This window comes from Vicia villosa, linkage group LG4 (genome assembly GCF_029867415.1).
Source record: "Vicia villosa cultivar HV-30 ecotype Madison, WI linkage group LG4, Vvil1.0, whole genome shotgun sequence".
Lineage (NCBI taxonomy): Eukaryota > Viridiplantae > Streptophyta > Magnoliopsida > Fabales > Fabaceae > Vicia > Vicia villosa.
Window position 1 is genome coordinate 151,757,163 of NC_081183.1, and position 21,460 is coordinate 151,778,622.

The 21,460-nt window shown below is 36.0% G+C and overlaps 1 protein-coding gene across 3 annotated transcripts; it reads right to left on the reverse strand.

Moving 5' to 3' along the window:
- Positions 1-217: 217 nt before the first annotated feature.
- On the reverse strand, positions 218-3,927 carry LOC131599961 (lipase-like). Of its 3 annotated transcripts, none has more exons than XM_058872197.1 (11): positions 3,688-3,927; positions 3,444-3,518; positions 3,151-3,230; positions 2,871-2,936; positions 2,684-2,731; positions 2,473-2,540; positions 1,836-1,908; positions 1,595-1,756; positions 1,113-1,307; positions 892-980; positions 218-758 (listed from the first exon to the last, which is right to left on the reverse strand). In XM_058872197.1, exons 2-11 carry the CDS (start codon positions 3,508-3,510, stop codon positions 536-538), a joined length of 1,071 nt encoding a protein of 356 aa, XP_058728180.1. In that variant the 5' UTR covers positions 3,511-3,518; positions 3,688-3,927; the 3' UTR covers positions 218-535. The 3 variants fall into 3 exon arrangements, with proteins under 3 accessions (XP_058728180.1, XP_058728178.1, XP_058728181.1); XM_058872195.1 differs by having other exon boundaries at positions 3,617-3,927; XM_058872198.1 differs by lacking the exon at positions 3,688-3,927 and having other exon boundaries at positions 2,860-2,936; positions 3,444-3,501.
- Between the last annotated feature and the right edge of the window lie 17,533 nt (positions 3,928-21,460).

Genomic DNA, 21,460 nt, shown 5'->3' on the forward strand with positions numbered 1-21,460 from the left:
AAAATATCATCCATGAAGATGTGAAGATAAAATATATTTGATTAGAATATATATTATGATAACATTAAAAGATCATTACAATCATGAAAAAAAAAAAGTATGATGTAATTTAATTGATAGTTTGATGTATAATCTTTTAATTATCTATAATATAAGCTCTTTAGCACTTAGAGATACTTTATGAAATGTTTTACCAAACGACGACAAAACACCATAATTCTATAGCAAGACATGGTTAAATTGTAGAAATGTGGTAAGCTAATGGTCTTGATAATTAAATCAAATACCACCCAAACCACGGGAAGAATTCAGTAGAATTTGAAAGTGAAATTGTACACTTCAAATTTGTACCAAGAATAATGAGTGTTATATACAATGGTGATCATTTACAAGACTATACACACAATCTTCTTCCAGCTACAGCTAATTCTGATAAAATTCTTCTGCCGCCGCATTTGGAAGGACCGTGAAGAAATAAATAAATTCGAAGTATAACGGCCCCACAATTATATTGCATGAGATATCGCATGCCAATTCAACCAGCGTTAACGGGATCTTCCTGATCATCAAACTCTCGACTCAATTTGAGTAGGGAACTTGCAGGATCTCTAGAAAAGATTATGTTTCCTTTTGAATCTCTGGAGCTTGTATTCAGAACATTAGAACTCATAACGATTCTGCATGTTGCCGGGTCATCTGATCCCATGTCAACGCCGTAATAGACTAAGTGGTCTGTGATGCTATTTCCACTCACTGACCTGTACAAAAATAAGAATACAAATTTCAGCGGGCATTGTTGAGAATAATATCGCTTTGGCCGAATCCACTGCGGTGGCAAAGTTTTCAACAAGTCTACATTTTAAGTTGCATTTTGACAACATATTGACTAACCTGCTACAGTCTGGATCCTCGCCAGATCCATCACAAATTTTCTCAACCCTGTACACAAGACTACCTAATCCAATGTTATAAAGCCATACCTGCAATGCACAGCAACTTAGATTCATGAAAAATAATAAAACAAATTGAAAACAAGTTCTGCAGGTAAGCATATTTCCGGATATATAGGTTTTGTTGTACAGATTTCATCACTTCGTTATGCAATGCCTTACCTCTCTCGGGAAGTGCTGGTATGTCTTCTGTGGTAAACGGTAATAGTATGGAGGCAAATGGGGAACAATATCATGGTCATGTGTGACTCGGATTGTATTTGGAACTAGTTGGCTGTAGAGAGATGCAAAAACACCATTCCCAATACGTGGTTGTCCAAATGTCATAACCTGAACTTGTTTTTCTTGTTTATTTACCTGTAAGAATGTAAAATCAAACAAGTAACTATGCATCATCGTATAATAGAAATATCTTGAAATGAGAATTTAAACAAGGATCTATATAAAATGACTACACTAATTTTTAGTTTGAATTTTGGACACTATTCTGATTAGTTTATAGAGACTAATAATAAAAAGATCATTTTTCCAAAATCAATATTTCTCAATGAAATTCAGAGCATGTGCCTAGGAAAAATAAAGACAATACATATGGAACAACAAAACCTTGGTGAGCAACACTGAGAAAGTTAAACTAAAGTTACCACTAAATCAAGTCCACAAAATGCAGCCATTGCTCCTCCCATTGAATGCCCTGTAGCTATAATTTGAATATCTCCATAAAACTTCTTTGCTCTTTCAACAGCCTCTAAAACTGCAGGGCGTATTGTTGTATTATGGTAAGCAGTATAAAAACCACGATGTACCTGGTGAGATTGATGATAATATTTCAGAACAGATTATACTACGGACACAAAGTAAGGCCAGAGCTTTCATGTCACATACCATTGCATCATCCATGTCTGGATAATTTATTTCATGCTGCTTCCAATATAAATCTTCGATCCAGTTCTGTAAACTACATAAAGCAGTTTCAAACAAATCAACTTCGGTATTATGAAGTTATCTCAGAAGTGAGCCAAAGCCCTGAAAGGCTTAAACTGTTTTCCTTTTAATGTATTATGCAAAAATGTTCTCTTCATAACAATAATTTACATGATCCCAAACATGACTGTCAAACATGCTTTCTTCATATACAAACAACGTAGTTTCTGACCCTTTCAAACAGAAGAATCTATGATGTACAATGTCTCAAACATGATCTGGACTATAGACAGTCTACTTCATAAGCTAAAGAATTCTGCTGGTCAATTTAGGATTTCAGAAAGACATGCTTGATGCAAGTAAAACTGAAAATAATTCATATTACTTGGTCACTTTTGCTCACTTCCTTTAAGCCAGCAATATACTGTATTAGTATTAAATCAAATAAACTGCATTTATCAACTTATAATTGCATGTGCATGAATGCGAATGTTCATACAAACTTAACATGCATGTAAAACATTTTTTCTTGTTTCTAAAATATGCAGGCACGTGCAGGCCCAAATAACACACAATTTAAGCGATCAAGAAAATCCACCTGTGTTCATTAGTTCCTCTGAATGCAATGATGATGGCAAGCGGATCCTCGGCCACTCCAACAAATGCCTGGAATAGGATGTGATAATTACATAAGGACGTAGAGTACATTAATAGAATAGATGTAATCAAGGAGTGGAAAAAGGAAATAAAGAGAATTCATTATTTATGCAGTATACTGGAATATTGATTTGTGATGATAGTTCACCAACCTGTAAGCAATGCTCCACATCAACAACCAACTCTATAATTTCAAATCCCTGTTTACATATAAAATATCTTTAGACCAAATATTGTACAAAAGACAAATCAGTAGCATACAAGAATGTAAATAATTCAAAGCTCGCTCACAACTTGAGTGACCAAGTAAAGTAATATTAATGTTTACATTCTCAGCACCTTGGTCAAACCACCACATCTAGAGCATGTCCAAGTAAAAAGTTGAGTCAAATCTGACAAGTATACCTGCAAGAACAAAATCTACGTCAGTCCATATATGGTATATAATTCATACAGAATTCCACACGGATTGCCTTGACTAAATGCATATGATGAAACTTTAGATTCACAACATCGAGCAAGCAAAATTACTTTAACTCTAAAGTCTAGGCACAGTGGTTACAATCACTCTATAAGCACGGCTTAGGTTGAGCATATATATAATTCATAAAGAACTCACCGCAGAAGCAAATTCGACTAAAATTGTAGCAAGTGTATGATTGTACTGGGCAAGATAACCCGGAGGCCTAACCTTGAGTTCTGCAGATGGAAAACGTATCATTGGTATTCAAATGTGAAGAAAGGTCCACAATAAGAGTAAAAGACTATGGTTCAGAATGTAATTTCTACAAACATGAATCAAAACCAATGATCCCGCATTATCAATAAACACACAAAACTAAACAAATCCAATGAATTCAAAGATTACACACATGAATTCAAAGAACAGTAATGCATAAGTTACACTCTTACCTCTACCATCTGAAAACGAAAAAAGGCACAACCACGTAACCAAAATCAAACACCAAATTTTCACCATACTTTACTCTGCAATTGGAAACACAGAGAATCATAAGAACATAAAATAAACACAAATCAATTCAACGTGAAGAAAACGTCAATTACTTCAGCACAAAACGTAATACCTAAATTAAATCAGGAACAACGTTCCAAAACAATAGAGTAACAATTAGGGGAAAATTGAATAGTTTAATACATGTTCAAATAAAGCACCGCGAAATTGAAGATTTTTGCCCCACCGTGGAATGGTTTTCCGATGATGGGATTTTCCGGCGAGAAGAAGTTAAAGCGTCATAATAATAATCTGGGTTTGATTTGGATATATAGGAAGGAAATTAGGAATAACAATAAGAACGAAAAAATGGAAGAAGAAGTAGCGTGATTAAGACGTTGCTGGGGTTGATTTCGTCATTTCCGTAACGTATTAGAACACTTGCTTAATGTTTATTTATTGTTTGTTTCTTTGTTTGTTGTTATTACGGTGAAGCGAAATAGCGAATCGTGCGTGTATATTCTTTTGTTCTCATCTTTTTATTTTTAGGTAGTTTTATATTTTTAATATCTATCTTTTGAATGAAGTTTCTATAATTGCACATTTGACCAAAGAAAAACATGAGTCAGTTCACTGAATGAGAAAATAATATATAAATGTATAATAATTTATTTAGACACCTACATGATTTATAAATGAAAATCTGAATCAAAATCATTTAAAATTCTCAGATAATGAAACAGATCAGATATTTGACCACCTTTAGAAGTTGGATTATCACCAGAGTCTAAATTATCATCAGAATTTGAATTTAAATCAAATTTACCTTCAGAATTAGACTCGCCTTCATATTCTCCTCCACACTCTGATTCGACTTCAGCTTCGGAGATCTCTTCTGATTCTTACTCGTCTTTAGAGGCTGAACTCCTTTCAGATTCATAAGTATCTTCAGAAGTTAACTCAAGTGTTAATGTTACACCAGAGTTGGATTCACATTTGTTCTAATCTCATGCTTCTAATTCTTTCACAATGACGACTCTGCTAACTTCAACCTTATTAGTGACTAGACAATAAAGCTTGTACGCATTTGTACTGTGGTACCCAATCAACAAAATGACTTTGCTTCTATCATCCAGCTTCTTTCTAGTCACACCTGGGACATGTTTGTAACAAACTAAACCAAATACTCTGAAATGACTCACACTTTGCTTACCTTCAGTCCAATTCTTAAAAGGAACGGTTTCCTTTAACTTCTTTGTTGGACACTTGTTGAGCACATATGCTGAAGTGGCAATAGCTTCTCCCCGCAAGGTGTAAGGTAGATTCTTCTATTTCACCATGTTCCTTGTCATATCAGGTAAAGTTTTATTTCTTCTTTCAGCAAGACCATGTTGGACACTTGTTGAGCACATATAATGAATTTGCTCAATTTGAACTTTATGCACCGACTCAAAATTTCCCAACTTTCACCAGCCATAATTTTCTCAATTTTCATTAATTTGAGGATAATTTTGAATTTGTCGGGAAGCTTAGGATGTCCTCTTCAATTATTTTCGCACTTGAAGATTTTTGTCTTTAAAAATGAGAGGGCAAATTTTAGGGTATGACAGCTGCCCCTGTTCAATCTTCTTAAACCGGGGGATGTAGAATGGTTTATGTCCCATTTGGTATCTGAGGGTAGAAGAGGATTGAACACTAGAATACCCAAAAATTTGCACTATCGGGGATGGGCTTAGAGATGCCACCAAGTTATTGAGAGAATTGATTGAGATGGGCTTAAAAGATGCCATCTGGATGTTGAGAGTATGAAGTGGGCTTAAAGATGCCACCTGCCTTGATAGGTTGAAAGTCAGAATGAGTCATACGTTAGATTGTATCTGAAAGGATAGACTTAGGATGAGTCGTACGTTAGACTGAATCCACTGTATTGATGAATGTTAAATGTCAAAGTAAGTCGTACGTTAGGCTGTACTTTAGGACGAGTCATACGTTAGACTAGGTCTAATTGCATCGATAGATATCTGGATAAGCCGTATATTAGGCTGAAGGACGGGTCGTACGTTAGACCGAGTCCGATTGCATCGATAGACGTCTGGAAAGCCGTACGTTAGGCTGAAGGATGGGTCGTACGTTAGACCTGGTCCGATTGCATCGATAAATGTCTAGAAAGTCGCACGTTAGGATGAAGGATGGGTCGTACGTTTGACCGAATCCAATTTGCATTGATAAATGTCTGGAAAGCCGTACGTTAGGCTGAAGGATGGGTCGTATGTTAGACCGGATCCAATTTGCATTGATAAATGTCTGGATAAGTCGTACGTTAGGCTGTAGGATAGGACGAGTCATACGTTAGACTGGATCTGATTGCATTGATAAATGTCTGGATAAGCCGTACGTTAGGCTGTAGGATTGGTCATGCATTAGACCAGTTCCCTGTGTTGATAATTGGCAGGATACGCCGTACGTCAGGTTGTATCCTATGATGAGTCGTACGCTAGACTGAATCCTTTGTATTGAGAAGTACCATAATGAGTCGTACGTTAGGCTGTATCTGAGCTCAGTGTGTTGAGAAGTGTTTGTTGGAGGTCGATCGTGTCAGCACCGTTCGTGATGATAGAATTAGATTTCTGAATGTCTCTTGATTATCTCTGAACTATCTCTGGAGAATACCCGGAACTAAGTATCAGAACTAAATCATTGTCTTGATTATCTCTGAACTATCTCTAGAGGATACCCGGAACTAAGTATCAGAACTAAATCATTGTCTTGATTACCTCTGAACTATCTTTGGAAGATATCCAAAATTAAGCATCAGGACTAAATCTCTGACTTGATTATCTCTGAACTATCTTTGGAAGATATCCAAAATCAAGCATCAGAACTAAATCTTTGTCTTGATTATCTTTGAACTATCTTTGGAATATATCAAAAATTAAGTGTCAGAACTAAATCATTGTCTTGATTATCTCTGAACTATCTTTGGAAGATATCCAAAATTAAGCATCAGAACTAAATCTTTGTCTTGATTATCTCTGAACTATCTTTGGAAGATATCCAAAATCAAGTGTCAGAACTAAATCATTGTCTTGATTATCTCTGAACTATCTTTGGAAGATATCAAAAATTAAGCATCAGAACTAAATCTCTGTCCTGATTATCTCTGAAATATCTTTGGAAGATATCCAAAATTAAGTGTCAGAACTAAATCTCTGTCTTGAATGAGTGTCAGAATTAAATCATTGACTTGATTATCTCTGCACTATATCTAGAAGATAATGTTCATTTGATTTGTAGGAATAGACTGAAAAAGCAACATTAGTTTTATGCAGTATCGTGATGCATGTAATGTAATGTTTCATTTTTTGAAATGAATGAGAGTGTTATGCATATGCCATGAGGCGCATGTATGATGTATGAATGCGATTTAGTGATTTTTTCTTGAATGAGAAAATAAATCTCTGTGTCATTGTGATTTTGACGCCTGATCTTGTCTTGAAGATATACAGCTGGGGATTTATGATTTCTGCTTGGGGAAAGAAGTATTTTGAAAGATTGATCTTGATATACCCTGACTGGGGATAAGGGAGATGAATAAACCCTGTTGGAGGAGGGATTGAAGATAGCTACTTGAGGAGTACCTTGTGGGGATATGATCTCGTGAAACCGACTCTAAGGGAAGACATGGATACCTTGAACATTGCCCCTAGTGATTATAGTAACTGCCATTCCTAGTCTTGTGTAGATTGGGACACGTCAATGCTTGTTGGTCGAAGTGTTAAACATGCCTTGCATAGCTTTGCACCAGCTAATAGGTATTTTGAAAAGATTCGCCTTGCGAGGACTTTATGATATGTGTACTATGGGTAACATGCCCCTGGTAATTATAAGCTTAGGACAATGCCCCACATTGATTGGGAAGTAGCTTCAGATCCACTTGGGTGTATGCCCCTGATTGATTTGTATTCTTTGAGAGATTCTCTGAATCTTGACCTGATTGCCCCAGATTGATAGGGAAGCAGCTTGAAACCCACTTGGGATGTATGCCCCTGACTGTTCGACATCCTTGAGAGATTCTCGGAATCTTGACCCGATTGCCCCAAATTGATTGGCATTCTTTGAGAGATTCTCGGAATCTTGACCTGATTGCCCCAAACTGTTTGGACAAACCATGTCGTGCCTCTTGTAGGAGATATTGCTTCTTGAAGTGATTTTGTCTGTCGGGATAACTTTTGGTCATTAGTTGTACCCTTTGCAAATTCTTCCTGCTGCTAACAATTGAAATTATGTAGCAAGATATGTTTAATAATGAAATCATGAGATAAATGCATATGTTTGTGTTGCTTTTTTTGAAAAATATTAAAATAGAGGGTGTAAAAGCGTGATGTTTATAAAAACATGATATTGGTAAGACAAGATATCAACTCAACACTTATAGTGAACCTTAAGGAGTCAGGATACCTTTTGGTGACAATATGCTTTCGAACTAACCATGCTCCAATTAGGACTTTCGAGGGTTGTAACGTGGCTTCGTTCACGGTTTAAGAAACGAAGGATAAAGGCTCAAAATTTATTTGTACCCATCCCCATCTTCGTGATGTTCTTCGATCCTATGCTCAGTTAACTTTGCGTTTAAGCCTTAGCAAAGCTTGAAGTTGTAACATTGATGTTTGATGATGGTTAAAGTACTGGAGTTTATTTGGACAGGCAGTCCTCCTTTTTTTTTTTCTTTTTGTAATTCTTTTTCTTTAGTCGAGGATTTGTAGCAACCTCCTTTTGTGACTTTGCTATCCCTAACTTTTGCCTGAACTGTTTATTTTGAGATTACAGTCAGCGGGATGTTTCAATTTTTGATAAGTCTCCTTCATAGGTTTTGACTTAACAGTTTCTTTTATTTTCTTCTTTTGATGGATGTTGACTGCTTGACTTAACGGTTACGGGAACCCATTAATATTTGTGTAGAAGAAATGTTGGCATAACTGAGTTAACTGAGTAACTACCCTGCCCCAGGTTATGATTAAGGGTTTTAATCTGTGCAAGAAAGAAAACTCCTACGCCTTAGGCTCAAAGGGGTTGACGAGGGATTAACATCCTTATATCTCCATTGTTTAAGAATGGAAACAATGCTTGTACATCGTCAGCATAGTCTGTTCAAAAGCATATTGTATGAGGTTGCGATATCGTTTTCGTCATCCTCCATCAAAAAGCTTACAGCTTAGCACGAGTTGAATATCACAAAACATATGCAAAGTAAAGACACAATTTAAGATGAGTGACAAGGAAATAATTTATTCAAGACAAACATATGCAATGCGCTGATAATGACTATTAAAACAAATAATGTCTATCATAAGTCGAATGTTTAAACAAACAGGATAGAAATTGTAAATGAAAGTAAAGGTAATGAGCCAATAGTCCATCCTTCTAGACATTAATCAGCCTTGTCATGATTAGGCATGGTAGTAGTGATCGTGTTAGGGGTTGCAGGAGGGTCGAACTCAATTTCACCTACTTCGATCATATCTTGGATCTTATTCTTCAGCGGCCAACAATTATCTGTGTCATGTCCAGGACTATTAGAATGATATGCGCACCTCGCACTGGGCTTATATCTAGGAGCGGATGTGTTAGGATTCTTAGGAGGGTCCCTCAGGGTAATCAAATTTGCCTTCAGCAAATGTTGCAAGGCTTGAGCCAGCGACATATTGATCTTTATGAACTGACGCCTAGACGTGTCTTGCTTGTTTGGACGACCTTGTTGTGGCGCCGGTGTGGAGATCAAAACTGCCCCAACATATTGGTCACGATTACTCTTCTTCTGATCATACACAACATTGGACTCTGACTTCCCATTGAATGGCCTCTTTGTAGCGCCTAAGGATGTAGCCACTTGAATCTTACCACTTCGGAAACCACTTTCGACACGTTCTCCAGTTAGTATAAAATCGGTGAAACCAGATGAAGAACTCCCAATCAAATGACTATAGAAAGGGCCAGTCAGCGTGCTCATAAACATATCAACCAACTATCTGTCAGCCAACAGGGGTTGAACTCTGTCAGCCAAGTCTCTCCACTTCTGGGCGTACTCCTTAAAGCTTTCGTTATGACCCATAAACATACTTTGTAGTTGCATGCGGGTTGGCGCAAGATCAGCATTGTATTGGTATTGCTTATAGAAAGTAATAGCCAAGTCTTCCCAAGCACGGATATTGGTATCCTCTAGTTGATAGTACCATTCGAGTTGAGTTCCAGATAAACTCTCTTGGAAAAAGTGGATCCATAGCTTCTTATCAGCAGTATGAGGTTGAATCTTCCTCACATATGATTTCAAATGCAGTTTTAGGACAAGAGACTCTGTCATACTTAGCAAAGGTTGGAGTCTTGAACTTCAGAGGGATAACGATTTCAGAGATGAGTCCTAGCTCCTCAAAATCCAGACCAAGTACTTTATGAAGTTCCATGGCTTTCATGCAATCTTCTAGCAACTTGTATTTGTCATCAGAATATTCGTCCTCAAAATAGTAATCTCCTTCTTCCTCAGAGGGCTTGACATAATCATGATTACTTTTTGCGTCAGTCTTGACACTAGCGTCGTCCTTTTGTTCCTTGTCATCCTCTTCAGAAACCTTGACTTCTTCAACTTTCTTGAGTGGTCCTCGGAATCTTCTTCCCATGTTAAGGACACCCACAAATCTTCTAGGCTTTTTCTCCTTCTTGGTTAAGAGGGTTTTCAGCTCGTCTTGCCCCTTGGCTAAGTTCAGAATCAGGGTTTGGAACTGGGTGTTCTGAGCCTGAAGGTCTTTGACTGATTACTCGAGATCCATTTATGATGAAATAAACAGCGAGGAAGGATGAGAGACCTGTTATGGAAACCTGTTATGTGATGTTATGAATGCAAATGCAATGTTTTCAAGGATCTTTAGTAATTTAGTTAGCAACATAAAAAATGATTTGGTCGCATCTTCGTTCGAAGAACTCTGATTCTTGGATGTTCTTCTATGGGAATCAAGCTCACCATATCCAGTGGGTCATAGCCTCTGATTCGGGATACTTGTACTTCTGAATTTGAAAGCATATGTCTAGAGGAAAATAAATCCCCTTGCCCCTTGGTAGGCACTGTGTCTTTGAATTGGAAGGCGTGCGGCTAGAGGAAAATAAGTCCTCTTGCCCCTTGATGAGAATTTAGTCCTTGATAATGGCACCTGAAATTGTGCGCCCTAAATTCCTAAGATCCTTGAAAGGGTTAGTTAACATGCTATGTTATGATGTTATGATGTTATGATGTCATGATGTTATGTGAGTGCAATGCATCAAGCAAAACGTAAGGTAGTAAGGACAAACGAGTCCTATAAGAAAAACCTGCAAGGAAATCAAAGGGTTAGATATCAAACAAGTCACACGATAGTCCTTAGGTTTAAAGGCTTGTATGGAGTTTATAGGTAATTGAAGGATAGAAAAACACTTAGAAAGGGGGGGTTTGAATAAGTGTAGTCTAAAAACTTGAACGATAAAAAGAAATTGCACAGTTATTTTTATCCTGGTTCGTTGTTAACTAAACTACTCCAGTCCACCCCCTTGGAGTGATTTACCTCACCTGAGGATTTAATCCACTAATCTCAACAGATTACAATGGTTTTCCACTTAGCCCGCGACTAAGTCTTCTAGAGTATCCTGATCACAACCTGATCACTCCAGGAACAATTGCTTTGACACAAGCTAAGACTTTATAGAGTATCCTGACCACCACGTGATCACTCTAGTTACAACTGCTTAGACACAAGCTAAGACTTCCTAGAGTATCCTGATCACACTTGATCACTCTAGTTACTTACAAATTAATGTAATCAAATTCTAAGAGTATTACAATGCTTATGAAAAGCTATAATCACAACAGTGATATTTCTCTTAAAGTTTAAGCTTAATCTCACTAATATATTACAACAGCAATGTAGTGAGCTTTGATGAAGATGAAGTTTGTGAGCTTTGATTTGAACAGCGTTTCAGCAAGTTTGTATTCCCAGAATTCGTCAGAATCGGTAACCTTGCTTCTCATCAGAACTTCATATTTATAGGCACTTGAGAAGATGGCCGTTGGGAGCATTTAATGCTTTGCGTATTCCGTACAGCATTGCATTTAATGTTTCACTCTTTTGTCAACTACCTCGAGCCTTGTTTACGCTGTGTCTACTGACGTTGCCTTTAATAGCTTCTAACGTTCCTTTTGTCAGTCAGCGTAGCCTGCCATCTTGTACTTGCTTCTGATCTGATGTTTGTGTATACAACGTTTGAATATCATCAGAGTCAAACAGCTTGGTGCAGAGCATCTTCTTGTCCTCTGACCTTGAAGTGCTTCTGAGCGTGATACCATAAGAACTTCAGTGCTTCTGCTTCTGAACTCAAGTTCTTCTGATGCTTCCATAGACCCATGTTCTGATTCTGCTTTGACCATCTTCTGATGTCTTGCCAGACCATGTTCTGATGTTGCATGCTGAACCTTCTGAGTCAAAGCTTCTGAGCGCTGATTTGTGCATACTCTTTATATATTTCTTGAAAGGGAAATTGCAGTGTATTAGAGTACCACATTTTCTCATACAAAATTCATATCCTTGTTATCATCAAAACTAAGAATATTGATCAGAAAAAATCTTGTTCTAACAATCTCCCCCTTTTTGATGATGACAAAAACATATATAAATGATATGAATTTGCAATCAGAATAACAGACGGCTAAAGACAATTACACAGCTAAAGCATAAGCATATAGATAATGTGTGAATGTGTCTCCCCCTGAGATTTATAATCTCCCCCTGAGATTTATAATCTCCCCCTGAGATAGATAATCTCCCCCTGAAATAAATACTAGAAGAATTTTAATAATAAAAGACTTCCCTGAGTATTTTAGTAGAGACGTTCACATATGCTTGATCTTCAGAACATTCATGACTTCTGATTCTTGCTTCCATAGGACAGCTTCAGAACTTGAATTTCTTTGATCTTCAGAACATTCACAGCTTCTGATTCTTGCTTCCATCGGACAGCTTCCGAACTTGAATTTCTTTGATCTTCAGAACATTCACAGCTTCTGATTCTTGCTTCCATCAGGACAGCTTCAGAGCTTGAATTTCTTCTTACATCACTTCATGCTAGATTGTATCAGAACATTGTTGAATGTACCAGAGCATCTCTACATCCTGAAATGTTACAGCACAACGCTAAACGACAAAAGTCAGCATGAATGAGTCAGAACACATAATATGTATCAGAGCCACGTAATGTGTATCAGAACAAATAGACATAATGTTTCAGAGCATATTCTATCATCAAAATATCTGAACATTCTTCCTTCTTGCTTCTTGCTTTTGATTCTGAAACTTCATAGCTCTCAGCTTGCTTCAGGAATCCAAGAGCTTGATTCTTTAGACTTGATTCTCCTCATGATTTTGCTTCTCATGTTGAGTTTTGAATAAGATCTTTAATTCCTGCAAATCAACACTTAAACAACACAGAACTTACAAGTTCTTGTTAGAAATGTGGGGCCTTTTTACCCGGTAACTGATAATATTAATCAGATCATTTATCACATTTTCTCCCCCTTTTTGTCATAACATCAAAAAGAATATAAAAGATTCAAATGTAGAAAACGACAAACAGAAGAACTTTTCATTGATCAAACAAACAGAGTTACAAAAAGAGGTATGCAAACAAAAGTATGCTGCAAGTAAAGAAAACTACAAGGACTCAAGGACTACAACCCTAGCTTAGACAAAATCTTAGCTAACATATCATGAATCCCATTGTTATCCTCAATTTGCCTAGCCACGAAAGCTTGAGACTCTGCATGCTTGTTTAGACGAGAAGCTCTACGGGAAGAGAATACATGAATACAAGGAGGAACTGAAAACAGTTCATAGGAAGAGAGCTAATGTCTCAAACAGGGCTTTCCCTTAACATAGAAGTCAAGTACATGATGCTTAACTTCATCCAATATCTCAAGGAAGTCTTCTTCCTTTGGATAAATGTTGATAACAGCATCACAGAACAGATCTGACTTGAGACTTCTTGGAATCTTGAGTCCCTTGTGAGATCCATCTTGAAATCAATGTCGGCAATCCCCGAGATATGTTTCTCAACCTGGAACCAATCAACCCTTCCAACAATTCTATTCAAATAGATCGACCACCTTTGAGCCTTCGTCTTCGCATCTGGTTTGAAACCATAAGCACCCAGGTCATCAGCGTCCACATGAAATTTACACAAAACTTCCATTTCTGATGGAGGAATGGAGCAAGTTTTCAGTGGAGTAACCTCTTGTCTGTTGAATGCTTGTTGAGAGGAACTTGAAGACGGATTCATGGTGAATGCTAGGTTGAAGATGGATAAACTAGGGTTTATGCGAAATGCAGATAATGAGAGAGAGAGAGAGAGAGCAAACAAAGATGACAATGAATGCAAAGAGAGAGAGAGAGAGAGAGAGAGAGAGAGAGAGAGAGAGAGAGAGAGAGAGAGAAATAAAAATAGGGAAATGAAACGTTTGAAGAATATAAAATGAAAAAGAAATAAACTGAAATGATGAATGGCATTTAATGTTACGTGACATGAGGAGAGAGACTTATGACAAATGAAGTGATTAGCACAGTTACCTAAGTAGGCGTCCCCTCAACTGCACGCATGCTTGTCCAAAAATAGTGAACACGTGTTTACCATCTGGAAAGCCGGTTACAGCTGTTTTACTTTTAAAGAGACTCTGAATCAACTTAGACAATGAAACGTTAGTAATAACAGGATCATTACTTCTAATTGATTAAAATCATAACTTCTTATAAAAGACTAATCCAATCATATTTCAGAATATAACCATACGTAAGATCTTCTCAACTTCTCATTCTGGACATAAATCCATACTAATATTTTTCAGAATGAATTTAAATCTATCTTCAGCCAGGGGTTTTGTAAAGATATCAGCCCATTGATGGTCTGTATCCACAAAGTTTAAAGATAGAACACCCTTCTGAACATAGTCCCTTATGAAATGATGTTTGATCTCAATATGTTTAGCTTTTGAATGTAATATAGGATTTTTTGATAAACATATAGCAGAAGTATTATCACAGAAGATAGGAATGTTACTCTCATATATCTGATAATCTTCTAGCTGACTCTTCATCCAGAGCATTTATGTGCTACAACCAGCAACAACAACATATTCTGCTTCTGTTGTTGAGAGAGTAATGGTAGCTTGCTTATTGCTGTACCAGGAGATCAGATGACTTCCAAGAAATTGACAACTTCCAGAAGTACTCTTTCTTTCAATTCTATCCCCAGCATAGTCAGCATCACAGAATCCTACTAAGTTGTATTCTTTAGATTTTCTGTAGACTAAACCAACATTAGTAGTACCTTTCAGATACCTCGGAATTCTCTTAACAGCAGTTAAGTGAGATTCTCTAGGGTCTGATTGGAATCTAGCACACAAACAAACACTGAATAGTATGTCAGGTCTAGAAGCAGTTAGGTATAGAAGAGAACCAATCATACCTCTGTACAACTTCTGATCTACCTTCTTACTTACCTCATCCTTACCTAGGACACATGTTGAATGCATAGGAGTTTTGGCTTCTTTCCTTTCAGAAAGATTAAACTTCTTCAGAAGTTCTTTCACATACTTTGTTTGATGAACATAGGTTCCATCAGAAGTTTGGTTGATTTGAATCCCAAGGAAATACTTGAGTTCTCCCATCATGCTCATTTCAAATTCAGCCTGCATAGACTCAGCAAACTCCTTTCCAAGTGTAGCATTAGATGTTCCGAAGATAATATCATCTACATATATTTGACATATTAAAATATCCTTTTTAAAGGTTTTACAAAAGAGAGTAGTGTCCACTTTTCCTCTAGTGAAACCATTTTCCAGAAGGAAAGAACTTAAACGTTCATACCAAGATCTAGGAGCTTGCTTCAATCCGTATAATGATTTCTTTAATTTAAAAACATGATTTGGAGACATGGAGTCTTCAAAACCAGGAGGTTGATGGACATAGACTTCTTCATCTATATAACCATTTAAGAAGGCACTCTTGACATCCATCTGATAAAGAGTGATGTTGTGTTGAGTGGCAAAAGAAATTAATAGACGAATAGATTCTAACCTGGCCACTGGTGCAAAGGTTTCTGTGTAGTCAATTCCTTCTTGCTGACTATAACCCTTAGCAACCAGTCTGGCTTTGTTTCTTACCACTTCTCCCTTCTCGCTTAGCTTGTTTCTGAATACCCACTTAGTGCCGATGATGTTAAATCCTTTTGGTCTAGGAACCAAGTCCCATACATCATTCCTTGTAAACTGATTGAGTTATTCTTGCATAGCAATTATCCAGTCTGGATCTTCTAGAGCCCTGTTTCACTCTTTTGTCAACTACCTCGAGCCCTGTTTACGCTGTGTCTACTGACGTTGCCTTTAATAGCTTCTAACGTTCCTTTTGTCAGTCAGCGTAGCCTGCCATCTTGTACTTGCTTCTGATCTGATGTTTGTGTATACAACATTTGAATATCATCAGAGTCAAACAGCTTGGTGCAGAGCATCTTCTTGTCTTCTGACCTTGAAGTGCTTCTGAGCGTGATACCATGAGAACTTCAGTGCTTCTGCTTCTGAACTCAAGTTCTTCTGATGCTTCCATAGACCCATGTTCTGATTCTGCTTTGACCATCTTCTGATGTCTTTCCAGACCATGTTCTGATGTTGCATGTTGAACCTTCTGAGTCAAAGCTTCTGAGCGCTGATTTGTGCATACTCTTTATATATTTCATGAAAGGGAAATTGTAGTGTATTAGAGTACCACATTATCTCATACAAAATTCATATCCTTGTTATCATCAAAGCTAAGAATATTGATCAGAACAAATCTTGTTCTAACATAGGTAATTACCCTCCCCACTAAAGTTTAGTTGGTTCAACCTGTCCTAGATAAAGATCGGGTTCTAGGGAATCTCATCTCGACGATCGTTCTCAAAAGAATTATCTCAGTCAACGCTCAGGTAGCTGACCGAAAACATCTTGAAAGATTGATCTCAATGAGTGTAGCTTCGAGTATCATCCAGCTTCAGTCAAGGTCCAAAGCCGGTCATCTTGCTACTTCTTAATAGGCCAAAGTCAAGTCCAACTATGGTTCTAAGGGCAAATTAGTGCTTAATGACACCACGCGGCTGCCAAATGTCTCCTCGATCATGTTCAAGGGCCATCAGGACAAACCAATGTGTCACACTAACGGTGGCCGCCAGATCAACCATATCGGGACAAGCCGTACAATCTCCTTTGTCTATTGCCACATACCTAAGGTACACTAGATCCGGGTGTAGGATCTTTCACACAAGAACATTCCCAAGCAGTACCCTTTAAAAATAAAGCAAACAAATCAAACAATTAAAGTGATCCTAGCTCTAAGGTAACCCCTCTTTTTATAAGTATCCCTAGTGAAGTCGCCAATTCTGTAACACGGTGGGGGAACTGACTTTTTGAAATGCTGCAGATAGCAAGAGTCGCCACCGACTTTTATTTTATCCAAAATATAGAAAGGCTAAAAGATCAGAAAAAACCTTTTTAAAAGACTTTGAGTTCAGGGGGTAAGTTATACAAAGGGAAGGTGTAAGCACCTTTTGTATCCATGGTTATCCATGGGCTCTTAATGGCTTAGCTCACTTTTATTTTCAAAAATGTTTGAAGTGTATTGTGTGAATAGTAAATATTTGGATAAGAACTTTAGCTTGTAAATAAGCGTAGTCTTTTTGAAAATATTCTTTGAAAAGAAGTGGAAAAAAGTATTTGAATTTGAATGATGAGTAAGTAGTTAAGAGCACCTACCCTAAGTTAGAAAAATTGTTCTTTTAGCTTTTCGGTTTGAAAAGGCTATCCATACCATAAGAGGGTAGGAAGTCCTTTCACTGGATGTAAAGGGTCATCGAGGAAGCATCGTTTGCCATAAAACTGTCTTTACCATATAGAGGGTAGGTAGTCTTTAGGGAAGGATAGAATAGTCATTTATGCAACAAGCGAGGATACCTTAGCAATGGGACAATCATCTTTATTTCCGAGGCAGCATCGAGGGACAAAATCTTATGATGACGATGATAATGAACTGAGGCAGCATTTGCTTTAGGTATCCTCGAAATCGAGGAACTTAACTATTTTAGAATCGTAATTAAAAGGCAACAGGCAGCATAAGAAGGGTTACCCTAAAGGTGTGTGTGTGGCACAATCAAGTGATTCAGTTCGAATATTTTATCTTGTAATTAAGTGGTCTAATTCATTTTAACAAGGCTTGCACTCCCTAGAATTACTAACCACAGCAGAAAAATAAAGGCAAAATTAAAAGTTCCTACGCTATTACAATAAACACAGGAATATAAAACCCTAATTAAACTATTACATCTTGTGAGCAGTTACATAATATGGCAAAAACTTGCGGGAAAACCACAAGAAATAATTAAGTAGATGATAACCCTGCAAGACACTACAGTAATAATAGTAAAGTAAACAAATAAAGACGAAATTATAAATAATAAAGTAAAATAAGAGGGCAAAATAAAGAAAATAAGTGTTTTAAAAGAATTATGGAGAAAAACTCAAATCTATGGTTAATGGGCAACACCTACCTAAGGGTTAAAAACCTACAGTTAATAAACAACTCTTACATTGTTGATAATTTTCAAGGTTTACTATAGTTTATTGATTAAGGCTAAACTTAAAACCTAATTAGAATTAAACCTAAAATTAAATCCTAATTTATTAATTAATTAGTTAATCCTAAATTAATTACCAAATTGTTAAACCTAATTTTAAATTAATTGACTAAATTAAATTAAAGGGGAAATCTAATCTTAATTAATTTAAAACCTAAATTAAAAAAATAAATATAATTTACTAAATTAATTTACTTAAATTAATCAAAACCTAATTTTAATTATTAAATAAAAAAAGGAATTAATTAAAACAAGAAAGAAACAAACAAATAAAAAAGTAAGATAAAAAAATTAAAGAAAAACAACCAGGCGAGATTCAGTGTGGCTGAGGCTCTGAAGACCATGGTGGACTAGCAACCTCAGGCGCGTCAGATCTGTTCATGGGATATCCATTGGTGGAGGTGTGAAGGTGTATTGTGGGAAAGTGGCCAACAAATTGTTTGACCTAAATAGGGTTAATGGCCAAAGGAAGTACCTGCAAAAAAGGATAGTAATAATAATGTTAATAATAAGAATAATAATATTAATATTATTATAATAATAATAATAATAATAATATAAGATAAAAAAAAGAATCGGGGTTTAGAAAATTAAATTATGACCAAAATTACTAATAACCTTAATTTGGCAAAAAACCAATAGGTTTTTGACCAAATACGAATAACCTTGATTTGGCCAAAAACCAAAAGGTTTTTGGTCAAATACGAATAACCTTGATTTGGCCAAAAGCCAAACAGGTTTTTGGCCAAAAAACACTTACTCCTTGAGGCCAAGGGATAAAGCTCCTTCCAGTTGGCCAATCCATAGGAAACCTGTTCATAAACCACTACAATGTTACAGTTAAGAAAACAAATGAAAAAATAGAAAAGTGATATAAATAAAATAAAAAAAATATAAAAATCTGATTATAAATCAAATAAAATAAGATAATGAAGCAACACATTTTTTGAGATTTTTTTGAAAATATGAAAATAGAAATTAAATCAAATAAAATAGAAAAACGAGGAATTTGCGATTTTGAGCGTCATTTTTTTATGAACTTCTGGAAAAAATTCAGAGCAAATCGAAATAGTAGTTTCAGAATTCGGCTGATAGGCTGGAAAATTTATCACTCTGCTGCAGCCGAAATTAGAGTGACAGAAGATTATTCGTAACGGTCAGAAACGACGGTAAATGTTTTTTTGTGGATGGGTGTAAAATTATGAGAGTTGTTGATTGTTAGTGTATGGGAACAGAGAATTTGGTAGAGGTGAATGGTTGGTCAATGGTTAAAAATAAGGGTTGTTAGTTATTTATAAAAAAATATTAGGTTAAAAGGAAAATGGGTTTGGACCTCACTAAGAGCTTAATTTATTTTATTTTCCTTATTTTGAATTATTTAAATGAATAAATCAAAACAATTGAAATAAAATAATTTAAGGGGTGATTGGATTAAACTGTGGCCCAATAATGAATTTGCTCAATTTGAACTTTATGCACCGACTCAAAATTTCCCAACTTTCACCAGCCATAATTTTCTCAATTTTTATTATTTGAGGATAATTTTGAATTTGTCGGGAAGCTTAGGATGTCCTCTTCAATTATTTTCGCACTTGAAGATTTTTCACTAGTGCAAAAAGATTAATATAATTTTTAAATTTACACCCATTATATTAAAAATGGGTGTAAATGAAAAACGCAATGGCAATTTTGTAAATAAAGTATCATTTTAAGTATTATCATATGACAATATACACCCTATTTTCTAAAAACGGGTTTAAATTAAAAATATTATTATAATCAAATTTCAATTACTCCCTTTAATTGAAAAAAGGGTGTAAATTTAAATAAACTACAAATTTTTATTTAATTTTATAACTTAAAATATGTAATCTATTTATTTTAATCTATGTTACATGTTAACAAATAATTTAAATATTATTAACAAATTAATGAAAATTTAAATTTATAAGATAATTTAAACATTATTATGAATATTAATGGTATAATAAATTGAATATAATAATCTAATTTCATTCTAAACCCAATTTTCAGAAACTCTCGTTCTAAACCCCAGTTTTCAACCAATTTCACCGAAAACAGAATCGAAGAAGAAAGTCGCATCAGAATTTTCAACGAATTTCTGAGTTCTTCTCATAGAGAATCAAAACCCAGTTTCATCGCATTTCACCAAACCCTTTTCACCATCGCAGTGACGACAACGAAGCTGAAGAATGTTCACCATCGCTCATTTCACAGGACGACATCGCATTGGTAAAACGAAGGTAGGGTTTTATACTTTGAGCACATGCATTGGTAGCTGAAGAATTAGGGTTTTATACTCCTGAAAATGGACTGTTGGTTCAGAAATTAGTTCCTATTGTTTGAATGTCTTGTGTTGTGTATGATTATTTTAGTAAATTTAAGCATTACTAGTTATTCAGGAAGTGAAATTGTTTTGAGTGAGCTTTTCTTGAGTCTTAGGGATCATTTTTACAGAGTCAGATTTTGGGTTGTCTTGTAGTGTGATTTCGTGTTGTTTTGCGGTTTTCCGCAGGGTGAGAATAGAAGTTATTATTGTGGGTTTTGCAGCGTGTGAATCTCGGTTCTGCAAGGGTGTGAAATGGGTTATTTGCTGCAGATGAAAAAATCTCCATGTTCTCTGTGTTGTCGGGTCAATTATACAGTGAAAGGAACCGCAACTTGTACGTGTGAAGCCAGAGAAAAGTTAGGGAGTGGGAATGGACTGAGTGGTTAGGTTCAGTACTTGAGCTCATTTATGAAATGCCTTCAATTTCGGATCTGTTCTCTATAGTAACAGGTATTAACTTCTTCTCAATACTCAAGCTTATTTCTCCTCCATCTCTTTTATAACTAAGAGCTAAATTAACTTTAAAATTATTCATTGATAGACCACTCTCGTTATTCACAGAGAAAGATGGCTTGCTGGCAGTTATGGGCTTCAAGAGCTGCATCATACCTCAGGATCTCTGTCTTACACAGAAGTTTCTCTTATGGTATGTAATCTCATTCTGTCACCTTCTTCTTTCATTTGTTTTTCGTAATTCACTTAAGATCGTATCATGGCATTTCATTTTGCAAGTTTTGGATACAATATGTAGATTGTAGATTTCGATTCATGTTCTTCGATTTGATATTATTTATTATTTTTGGTATCATAGATTCAGCTTTCAAAGGAAACCCAGCAGCAGTGTGTTTATAAGAACAAGACAGAGACGAGGAATGGTTGCAATCATTAGCTGATGAATTC